This window comes from Schistocerca americana, chromosome 8 (assembly GCF_021461395.2).
Source record: "Schistocerca americana isolate TAMUIC-IGC-003095 chromosome 8, iqSchAmer2.1, whole genome shotgun sequence".
NCBI lineage: Eukaryota > Metazoa > Arthropoda > Insecta > Orthoptera > Acrididae > Schistocerca > Schistocerca americana.
In genome coordinates, this window is record NC_060126.1 from 200,797,123 (window position 1) to 200,808,957 (window position 11,835).

The window sequence follows — 11,835 nt, forward strand, 5'->3', positions numbered from 1 at the left end:
TTATACAGAGCGCTACGTGGCGTTACCAACATAAAAACCTAAACAGCGTACTTACATCAGGAATTCTGGATAATCACTTTGATTAAGTATTACGCGAACATATGCTACCTACAGTGATCTCCTGCGTTGAAAATTTTTAATTTGTCATTACTTAGGAACATTCTTACTTTGATCAACAGAACTTTTATTCAAAGGGCAGTCAAGAACACTCCTAGATTTAACAACTACTACTTCATACTAGCGCGCCTGGATAGATTTCCATATTTTCAGTGTGGGCCACTAAAGAGCACCGAATTGGGCCAATGTTTTTGTCTCCTAACACAAAAAATGGCCTCTGGTAAAGGGAAACATGCAATGACGGACATTATTGGCAGTATAAGAACGGCGTGCGTCACCTTCGTGTAGTGTCCTGTCATGCGCTACACTGTACACGTTTCAGAAGCGCGTGATGGCTCGCCTCATACTTACGACAGTCATGTGGGAGTCGCTGAACTTCCTCTGGGTGGTGACGTGTCGGCCGCCGGGCAGTTTCTGTTGCTGGACGAGAGTGTCGTCCCCCTGGAGCGAGAACGTGGTCTGCGCCTTCTCGCCGCCCATCGTCGTCTCCTCGAAGTTCTCGCCCAGCCTGAACGGGATGTCCAGCTTGCGGGGCCCGATCTCCATGTGGACCGTGTACTGGTCCCCGTCCACCGACAGCGTCTGCCGCATCGTCATCTTGAGCGCCGCCTCTCGCAGGCCGGCGTCTTTCACACCTTTGAGTCAGGACAGTCGCCGTCATGAGTATAAAATATTATATACACTGATAAGCGTCGTGGACAAAGAATTAGATACCCTAATACTGCTCTAGCTTCGATTATCTCAATTAGACGAAGTACACTCATGCTCATAAATTAAGGATAATGCTGATACATGGTGAAGCAATGCTCTGGTGGGCGGTTTGCGGGTTTAAATCACCTCAGGGTATGACCATACGGTGCTTTTGACCTGCGGTCGTCGCACGGTGGCACTGGCAGCAGTCCACATACGCAGAGGTGTGTTGGTGCATGTCAGAGTACGGTGCAGCTAATAAGTGTGCAGACGTTTTCAGACGTGCTAATGGTGATTGTGTGTTGAAAATGGCTCAAAGAACACATATTGATAACGTTATGAGAGGTAGAATACTAGGGCGACTGAGGCTGGTCAAACACAGCAGGTCATAGCACGGGCCCTCTGTGTGCCACAAAGTGTGATTTCAAGATTATGGCAACGATTCCAGCAGACAGGAAACGTGTCCAGGCGCTACAGTACGGGACGTCCACAGTGTTCAACACCACAAGGAGACCGACGGCCACGGGAACTTACCGCAGCCACTGGAACAGTTGTCTACAGACACACAGTCTACAGAAAATTTAACAGACGTGGTTTATTCGCCCGGAGACCTGCAAGGTGCCTTCCACTGACCCCTGGTCACAGCCTGGTGTCAAGAACACAGTACATGGTCATTGCAACAGTGGTCCCAGTTTATGTTCACGGACGAGTCGAGGTATAGTCTGAACAGTGATTCTCGCCGGGTTTTCATCTGGCGTGAACCAGTAACCAGATACCAACCCCTTAATGTCCCTGGATGGGACCTGTGTGGAGGTCGTGGTTTGATGGTTTAGGGTGGGATTATGATTGGCGCACGGACACCCCTGCGTGTCTTTGACAGAGGAACTGTAACAGGTCAGGTGTATCGGGACGTCATTTTGCACCAGTATGTCCGCCTTTTCAGGAGTGCAGTGGGGCCCACTTTCCTCCTGATGGATGATAGAGCGCGACCCCGTGGAGGAGAACCTTCAAACAGAAGATACCAGGCGAATGGAGTGGCCTCACATGTTTCGGCCTTATGTGATGGTCCCCTCTCGGGTTTGACCTCCATCTTTCTAAATTATTCCGAAGAGCGAGCCACTTGGGGAAGGGCGCCTTACATGGTGCACTGTATCTGTCGTGCAATTAGACCTTTAGCCGTCTTTCTCGTCGTTGCAATGGTGTCCCGCTCGTTTTCGATCTCTTGGGCGATTACCACGCTGCACTCTGCAGTGTTTCTTTTAACTGCGACGACGACCTTGGCCATTTTTGCACCTAAGATCCAGCACGGTAGCCAGTCCGTTGTGGTGGGGCCGCCATGTACCCTCTTGGTTGTAGCCCCCTGACAACACAGGGATCGCTCTACTGATGCCTGCGCCGTTAACTCCCCACGTATGCCAAGGAGTAGATGCCCATCGCCCTGGGGCATCGGGACTCCCGGCAATGGCCATCCTGCCAGGTGGCCTTTGCTGTGGCTGGGTGGCGCCCGTGGGGAGGGCCCTTGGTCGGAGTAGGTGGCATCAGGGCGGATGACCCGCAATGAAGCGTGGTACATCATCTCTCGCTGGCGGCCAGCCGTCAGCAGTCTCTAAGCGTTCCAAAGCTCACTTTAAGGCTAATGTGTATGACCCCAAATCGTTCCCCTCCCTGGCCACACCATGGGAGGAACGAAAGGCTGTGAATGAGAGCGAAAGATACTCGCCCCGGTATCTCGCCTGTACCAGAGCTGACGGGGACTCGTTTGTGTCTGTGAAGCCTCAGTTCTTTGTCGAACATTTAGAGGACAAGTTCGGGGTGGTGGAGGGCTTGTCCAAGATGCGGTCTGGATCGGTGTTGATAAAAACGGCATCCTCTGCCCAGTCACGGAGGTTGCTCAATTGTGACAAGTTGGGGGATGTTTCCGTTAGCATCACGCCGCATAAGAGTCTGAACATGGTCCAGGGTATTATATTCCACCGGGATCTTCTTCTGCAGTCCGACGATGAATTACGCGCCAACCTCGAACGACGAGGTGTTCACTTCGTCCGGCGCGTCCATCGGGGTCCGAGGGATAATCAGGTCGCCACCGGTGCCTTCATCTTGGCCTTTGAGGGTGATGTCTTACCCAAAAAGGTTAAGGTGATGGTTTACTGTTGTGATGTGAAACCATATATCCCTCCTCCGATGCGGTGTTTTAAATGCTGGAAGTTCGGGCACATGTCATCTCGCTGTACTTCCAGCATCACGTGTCGGGATTGCGGACGTCCTTCGCATCCCGATACTCCATGTGCCCCGCCTCCTATCTGTGTTAACTGCGGAGAACACCATTCCCCCTGCTCGCCGGACTGTAGGATATTGCAGAGGGAATGGAAGATAATGGAATATAAGACCTTGGACCGGCTGACCTACCCCGAGGCTAGACGGAAATATGAGAGGCTCCATCCTGTGGCAATGCCGTCAACCTACGCCGCTGCTGCAACGACGGTTCTCCAGTCATCACGAATCGGCTCTAAGATCGGTCAGCATCCACCGGCCCCCTTGCTTGTGGGGGGCACTTCACACCCTGTTGCTCCTGCTCCATCTTCTCCAGGAGCCACACCCTCCCAACCTTCGGGGACATCAGCTCCCCCTTCCCGGCCGGAGAAGCGTAAGACTTCTTCGGCTGCTCTCGCAAGGAAGGGATCCCTTGGGGACCTCCCTTCGCAAGTTCCGACCAGTGGAAAAACGGACGCCCGCAAGTGGTTGAAACAACCGCCAGTCCCTGGTCGTCGGGCCTCACGGTCGTCGTCTGTCCCTGAGACTGACCCAGTGAAGCCCATGCAGCCTGAACCGCCGAAGGCACAGCGTGACCAACGGTATTGCGGTGGCACCGATCCCACCGCTTCCTACAAGCTCTGCCCCTGAGGACGAGGTGGAGATTCTGGCGTCCGCTGAGGACCTCGCTCTTGCCGGTCCCGCGGACACAATGGATGGCATTTGCACGGATGCTAGATCAGAGGCAGCAGGTGACCCAGTGGCGTAATCTGCCTTCCCAGTCCCGTCACGCCTTTCCCAGCCATGGACAACGCCATCCTCCAGTGGAACTGCAGCGGTTTCTTCCACCATCTAGCTGAGCTCCGCCAACTTATCAGCCTTCACCCTTTCTTCTGCATTGCTCTCCAGGAAACTTGGTTTCCAGCAATGCGGACCCCCGCCCTCCGTGGCTATCGGGGTTATTATAAGAACCGAGCAGCTTATGAAAGGGTGTCTGGTGGCGTCTGCATATATGTCCTTCACACTCTGTACAGCGAGTCTGTCCCTCTCCAGACGCCTTTGGAGGCTGTCGCTGTACGCGTGTGGACGCCACAGGCTGTTACCGTCTGCAGTCTTTACCTTCCACCGGATGGTGATGTCTCGCAGCATGTCCTGGCTGCACTGGTCGCCCAATTGCCGCCACCTTTCTTGCTATTGGGCGACTTCAAAGCCCATAACCCTCTGTGGGGTGGATCAGTGGCAACAGGTCGAGGCGCCATCGTTGAGCATTTATTGTCGCAGCTCGATCTCTCGCTGTTAAATGATGGTGCCTTCACACGCTTCAGTGTGGCGCATGGCACCTACTCCGCCATTGACCTTTCAATCTGTAGCCATAGCCTCTTACCGTCTGTCCAATGGAGTGTGCATGACGACCTGTGTGGTATTGACCATTTTCCGATCATTTTGTCACTACCACAGCGCCACTCTTCTGGGCGCCCTAGCAGATGGGCTATGAATAAGGCTGACTGGGACTTGTTCTCCTCCACTGCCGCTTTTGAGCCTCTCTCTACCGATGACATTGATGCGGTGGTTCAATCGGTCACCACCGGCATCGTTACTGCCGCAGAATCTGCCATTCCCCATTCCTGTGGGTCCCCTCGGCGGAAGGCTGTGCCTTGGTGGTCGCCTGAGATCGCTGAAGCGATTAAAGATCGCCGGCGGGCGCTCCAGCGTCACAAGCGACATCCCTCCCTCGACCACCTTATCGCCTTCAAACGGCTGCGTGCGCGGGCCCGCCTCCTTATCCGCCAAGGCAAGAAGGAGTGCTGGGAGCGGTATGTGTCCACAATTGGCCTCCATGTCACTCCATCGCAGGTCTGGGCCAAGATTCGACGCGTCTACGGCTATCGGCCACCTGTCAGCGTCCCTGCGCTCTCACTGAATGGAGCAGTTTGTACTGACTCCGACGTCATTGCAAATCGCTTAGCAGAGCATTTTGCTATGAGTTCCGCTTCTGCGAATTACCCCCAGGCCTTCCGCTCCATTAAAGAGCGGATGGAACGTCGGAGCCTTTCGTTTCGCACCAACCACCCAGAATCTTACAATGCTCCATTTAGTGAGTGGGAATTTCGCAGTGCCCTCGCTGCTTGCCCTGATACCGCTCCTGGGCCAGATGGAATCTACTGTCAGATGCTGAAACACCTTTCAGTGGACTGCCAGCGGCGCCTTCTCGATCTTTACAACCGTCTTTGGGTCGAGGGGGAGTTTCCGTCGCAATGGCGGGAAGGCATTATCATCCCCGTTTTGAAACCTGGAAAGAACCCTCTGGAGGTGGACAGCTACCGTCCCATTAGCCTCACCAACGTTCTTTGCAAGTTGCTTGAACGGATGGTGAGCCGGCGCTTGAATTGGGTACTGGAGTCTCGGCGCCTTCTGGCTCCATCTCAGGGTGGGTTCCGTAAAGGCCGCTCCGCTGCCGACAATCTGGTGAGCCTGGAGTCGGCCATCCGTACTGCCTTTTTCCGCCGTCGTCACCTGGTCGCTGTCTTTTTCGACATGCGGAAGGCGTACGATACGACGTGGCGTCATCACATCCTTTCTACGCTTCATGGATGGGGTCTTCGGGGTCCTCTGCCGATTTTTATCCGCAATTTTCTGTCGTGTCGTACCTTCCGCGTGCAAGTCGCGGCCTCGTATAGTTCCTCCCACGTCCAGGAGAACGGTGTGCCACAGGGTTCCGTTTTAAGTGTCTGTTTTTAATAGCCATTAACGGTCTTGCTGCGGCCGTGGGAAACTCTGTCTCCGCTTCCCTGTATGCTGACGACTTCTGCCTTTATTACAGCTCTCCCGGCATTGCAGCTGTTGAACGTCAGCTACAGGGCGCTATCCGTAGGGCGCAGTCTTGGGCTGTAGCGCATGGGTTTCAGTTTTCGGCAGCCAAGACCTGCGTTATGCATTTCTGCCGGCGACGTACTGTCCACCCGGAGCCGCAGCTTTCTCTTAACGGCGAACTTCTTTCGGTGGTGGAATCACACAGGTTTTTGGGGGTGGTTTTCGATGCCCGGTTGACTTGGCTGCCTCATATCCAGCAGCTCAAACAGACGTGTTGGCGGCATCTCAATGCACTGCGATGTTTGAGCCACACCCGCTGGGGAGCCGACCGCTCTACCCTGTTACGGCTCTACCATGCGTTAATCCAGTTCCGTCTGGATTATGGGTGCCTGGCATATGGCTCAGCATCCCCGTCTGCGTTGCGGGTGCTGGACCCAATTCTCCACAGCGGGATACGCCTTGCCACTGGTGCTTTCCGCACCAGCCCTGTGGACAGCTTACTCGTGGAGGCAGGTGTCCCTCCACTGCGGTTCCGACGCCAACGTTTGCTGGCCGCTTATGCTGCCCATGTTCTAAGCTCGCCCGGGCATCGTCTCCTGTTCCCGCAGTCAGTCGTCCATCTGCCGGAGCGTCGGCCCCGGTCGGGTTGTCCGATCGCCATACGTGTCAAGGAGCTTCTCTGCGGGCTTGGGTTTTTCCCTGTTCCGCCTCCTTTCCAGGCGCCTCTGCGTACACCCCCGTGGTGTGTTCCTCGCCCTTGCCTTCGGCTCGACTTGGCACAGGGCTCGAAGGACTCGGTCCCTCCAGAGGCCTTCCGCCGCCGCTTTTATTCCATCCTGGCCACGTATCAGGGCTCTGGCATTGTTTACACCGACGGCTCGATGGTTGCTGGTCGAGTCGGTTATGCGCTCACTCTAGGGGACCATTCCGAACAACGTTCCTTGCCGGCTGGCTGCAGCGTTTACACTGCTGAGCTGGTCGCCATCTTTCGAGCCCTAGAGTATATCCGCTCCTGCTCAGGTGAGTCCTTCGTTATCTGTAGCGATTCCCTGAGCAGTTTACGAGCACTCGACCAGTGTTTTCCTCGTTCCCGTCTGGTGATGGCTATCCATGAGTCCCTGCATACTCTTGCGCGTTGCGGCCGCTCTGCGGTCTTCGTGTGGACCCCAGGCCATGTTGGGATCCCTGGCAACGGGAATGTTGACCGGCTGGCGAAAGAGGCGACTAGTGCACCATCTCTGGACGTTGGCCTCCCGGAGACAGATTTGCGAGCGTTCCTACGCCGCAAAATTCTGGACCTTTGGGACACTGAATGGCGCGCCCTGCCTTCACGCAACAAACTTCGGGCCATCAAGGGGGCTACCGGTGTGTGGCGCTCCTCCTTGCGGGTCTCTCGCAAGGAGTCTGTTGTCCTCTGCCGGCTGCGCATTGGGCACACTCGGCTTACGCACGGCCACTTATTGCGTCGTGAGGACGCGCCTCTATGTCGCTGCGGCTCCGTTTTATCCGTGGTTCATGTTTTATTGGAGTGTCCGTTTTTAGCTGCGTTCAGGCAGTCGTTCACACTGCCTGACTCGCTCCCTGCCCTTTTAACAGATGACTCGGCTATGGCTGACTTAGTTTTACGTTTTATTCGGGCAGGGGTTTTTTATTCTTTAATCTGAGTGTTTCTGTTTTTATCTTATTGTTTTGTGTTGATTCTGGCCTTTGGCCTCCGGTTTTAAACTGATTTTTTAATGTGTTTCAAGTGGTTGGCTTTTCCTTTTTTATTTCTCTGGTCGGCCAACCACCGTCACACTCTGTGTGCTTTTAGTTCGTTTTGTCTGGTCTTTGTCTCAGTTTCTCTTGTTCAGTGTCGTCTGTGCTCTATTCTGTTACTCGTATTTTATTCTCTGTGGGTGTTTTTTTAGTACTTGGACAAAGGGACCGAGGACCGTAGCAGTCTGGTCCCTTTAATCCCCCAAACCAACCAATGGAGTGGCCTGCCTGTTCTCCAGACCTAAACCCCATCGAGCACGTTTGGGATGCTCTCGGACGACGTATCGCTGCACGTTTTCAAACCTCAACGACACTTCAGGAGTTCCAACAGGCACTGGTGTTAGAATGGGAGGCTATCCCCAGCAGCTGCTCGACCACCTGACCCAGAGTATGCCAACCCTTTTTGTGGCCTGTGTACGTGTGCATGGTGATCACATCCCATATTGATGTCAGGGTACATACGCAGGAAGCAGTGGCATTTCGTAACACACGTGTTTTGGGACGGTTTTCTCAACCTATCACCAATACCGTGGACTCAAAGATCTGTGTCGTGTGTGTTCTCTATGTGCCTATGCTATTAGCGCCAGTTTTGTGTAGTGCCACGTAGTGTGGCACCACATCTGCAATTATCCTTAATTTATGAGCATGAGTGTATTTGGTGATTGCTACGTTCTATCCGCTCTTCCAAATACTTCCATACATTATTTCTGAGATTAAGATCGGCTGATTTAGTAGGCCAGCAGAGTTGCGACAGGTTGCCTGATTGTTCATGAAAACAGGGAGGTTTCGCACTACCTTGTGGACACTGCTGTCGTCGTCTTGAAAGATGGGAGTGTCTACAGAAGAAGATGTAGCAGAAAGGCCAATATTAGGGTACCGAAAATGTGAAGTAAACATCCCGTTTCATGTTCACGCTAACCAGAATGAGAGGATCCATATCACAGTACTAAAAACACTCTTAAAACACCACAGAACCTCCCCTGGCCTGAACTATACCGTCAAAATGCAGCAAGCTACAATCTTTATTGTAGAAATTGCGACTCGCCGGGCCATAGTACACGTCTATCGCTGCTGTCCAGTTTGTGTTGTATGGCCCGTTGAAGATATGAGACCTTAACGATGGTCTTTTGTGACGTACCCAATTCCATACGTGCACTGCATGCAGATTCTTTCGCCATGTTCACTTGGAAACAGATTGATATGGACCTGCATTCGCTGACGTCAACGAATCTTGTTGGATTCGAAATTAGTCAGCTGTCATTGACAAAGCGTCATACTTGGCTCCATACACTGCAGGTTTGGATCTTTTTGGGACAACTGTTCTCGAGTTTAATTTCATGGCTGCTAATGGTAGATCCTCCTTGTAGCCACGATGAACACTCTCCGTTGATATATCAACAAATAAGACTATTTCATTCCCGGTGTAGTCGAAGACACGTTCAAACACGATAATTTCTTTCTGTCATCTCCACGTCGATCCATTTTACTGCGCTGATTCCAAAGAACCACTTCAATGTGAGCGGTGGTGGGTCATGTGACACTCTGATACCGTTTATAAATATGCAGTGCTCCAGTGGCACCAGGAGGCGCTATTATTCTGTCCTGTCAGCATACTATAGGTATTGCGATTTGTGTTTATCTTCTTCTGTATATGCGGTTTTCTTTCCGAGGGCCGTTCCGAAGTAGAATGTTATAAATTTTACTCTTGTAAGCGACATAAATAAACACCAATGCGTTCCCCTGCGACTTACAAACACATACTATTTTCAAAGAATAACATGTGCGACTTCTTAACGATCACAGCTTCAATAGCTTTATCAACGTTCACGTACAACTCCTGTTTTATATTATAGAGAACACTGAAATCAGTTATGTACTTTATAAGTGCATTATTCTCTTAAACCGAGAACAACAATTTTGAGCATTTCTGGTTCTCACACAAATGAAACATGTCGTACAAAAACATTATACACTCCTGGAAATGGAAAAAAGAACACATTGACACCGGTGTGTCAGACCCACCATACTTGCTCCGGACACTGCGAGAGGGCTGTACAAGCAATGATCACACGCACGGCACAGCGGACACACCAGGAACCGCGGTGTTGGCCGTCGAATGGCGCTAGCTAGGCAGCATTTGTGCACCGCCGCCGTCAGTGTCAGCCAGTTTGCCGTGGCATACGGAGCTCCATCGCAGTCTTTAACACTGGTAGCATGCCGCGACAGCGTGGACGTGAACCGTATGTGCAGTTGACGGACTTTGAGCGAGGGCGTATAGTGGGCATGCGGGAGGCCGGGTGGACGTACCGCCGAATTGCTCAACACGTGGGGCGTGAGGTCTCCACAGTACATCGATGTTGTCGCCAGTGGTCGGCGGAAGGTGCACGTGCCCGTCGACCTGGGACCGGACCGCAGCGACGCACGGATACACGCCAAGACCGTAGGATCCTACGCAGTGCCGTAGGGGACCGCACCGCCACTTCCCAGCAAATTAGGGACACTGTTGCTCCTGGGGTATCGGCGAGGACCATTCGCAACCGTCTCCATGAAGCTGGGCTACGGTCCCGCACACCGTTAGGCCGTCTTCCGCTCACGCCCCAACATCGTGCAGCCCGCCTCCAGTGGTGTCGCGACAGGCGTGAATGGAGGGACGAATGGAGACGTGTCGTCTTCAGCGATGAGAGTCGCTTCTGCCTTGGTGCCAATGATGGTCGTATGCGTGTTTGGCGCCGTGCAGGTGAGCGCCACAATCAGGACTGCATACGACCGAGGCACACAGGGCCAACACCCGGCATCATGGTGTGGGGAGCGAGCTCCTACACTGGCCGTACACCACTGGTGATCGTCGAGGGGACACTGAATAGTGCACGGTACATCCAAACCGTCATCGAACCCATCGTTCTACCATTCCTAGACCGGCAAGGGAACTTGCTGTTCCAACAGGACAATGCACGTCCGCATGTATCCCGTGCCACCCAACGTGCTCTAGAAGGTGTAAGTCAACTACCCTGGCCAGCAAGATCTCCGGATCTGTCCCCCATTGAGCATGTTTGGGACTGGATGAAGCGTCGTCTCACGCGGTCTGCACGTCCAGCACGAACGCTGGTCCAACTGAGGCGCCAGGTGGAAATGGCATGGCAAGCCGTTCCACAGGACTACATCCAGCATGTCTACGATCGTCTCCATGGGAGAATAGCAGCCTGCATTGCTGCGAAAGGTGGATATACACTGTACTAGTGCCGACATTGTGCATTCTCTGTTGCCTGTGTCTATGTGCCTGTGGTTCTGTCAGTGTGATCATGTGATGTATCTGACCCCAGGAATGTGTCAATAAAGTTTCCCCTTCCTGGGACAATGAATTCATGGTGTTCTTATTTCAATTTCCAGGAGTGTACTTTTAATTAAGGTATACATTACCTAAATTGTCACTGCTACAAAAATACCTTTCGAAAAACAGAATTCAGCAGCTGGAAGACAGGATAATAATAAAGTAAGTGATCTGAAACGCATCACTGCAGAGGAATGTTATAAATTACCAATGTAGATGAGATAGAGAATTAAGAGGAAGTCCATTCCCTTAAGAAGAAGGTAATTTGGCAGGAGAAAGTAATTTGGCGTGATAATACGCAGTATACACTTAAAGTATGCAATTACATATTTTCGGCGTAATCTTAAACTCGATATTGTCTTCCTTTTGATACTATGTATAATTGATAATTTAAAAATGAAGAATTCCAGAAAATTACAAACTATTTCAATCGACCTGAAACATTCTTGAGTAACATAAAATAGAAAAATCTGATCATTTTATGTGATTTTCGTCTGAGAGACACCGAAATCTCAGTGAGTACTAACCGTAAGCGATGAGGAAGGCATCCACGTTCTCAGCTTTCTCAATCTGATACGTCTTGCCGGCGAACTTATTTAACATGGTGGTAGTTTGTTCTCTTCACGAAAGAACTGACGAGAGCAACCTATTTGCACATGTCTGAACTAACTGTTCGCGCCTCTTTTTATATGATTCCTTTTCATCAAATCTCTATGCTACGTAACGAGTTTAATCTATATGTAGATATTGTAATCTCCGTATTTCACTTGAGAATGATGTTATCTTATGGAGTGCAATACGTCAAGTCACATGTTTGTTTCACTATAGATCACAGTCGCTACGTTTCGTGCACGAGAAATAAGATAATTTAAACCACTGTT

The 11,835-nt window shown here is 51.9% G+C and overlaps 1 protein-coding gene across 1 annotated transcript; it reads right to left on the reverse strand.

Annotated features, from left to right (window-relative positions):
• Positions 1 to 435: 435 nt before the first annotated feature.
• On the reverse strand, positions 436 to 11,557 carry LOC124545667 (myelin P2 protein-like). Its single transcript, XM_047124614.1, has 2 exons — positions 11,482 to 11,557; positions 436 to 752 (listed from the first exon to the last, which is right to left on the reverse strand). The coding sequence occupies exons 1-2, from the start codon at positions 11,555 to 11,557 to the stop codon at positions 436 to 438; spliced, it is 393 nt and encodes a 130-aa protein (XP_046980570.1).
• Positions 11,558 to 11,835: the final 278 nt, after the last annotated feature.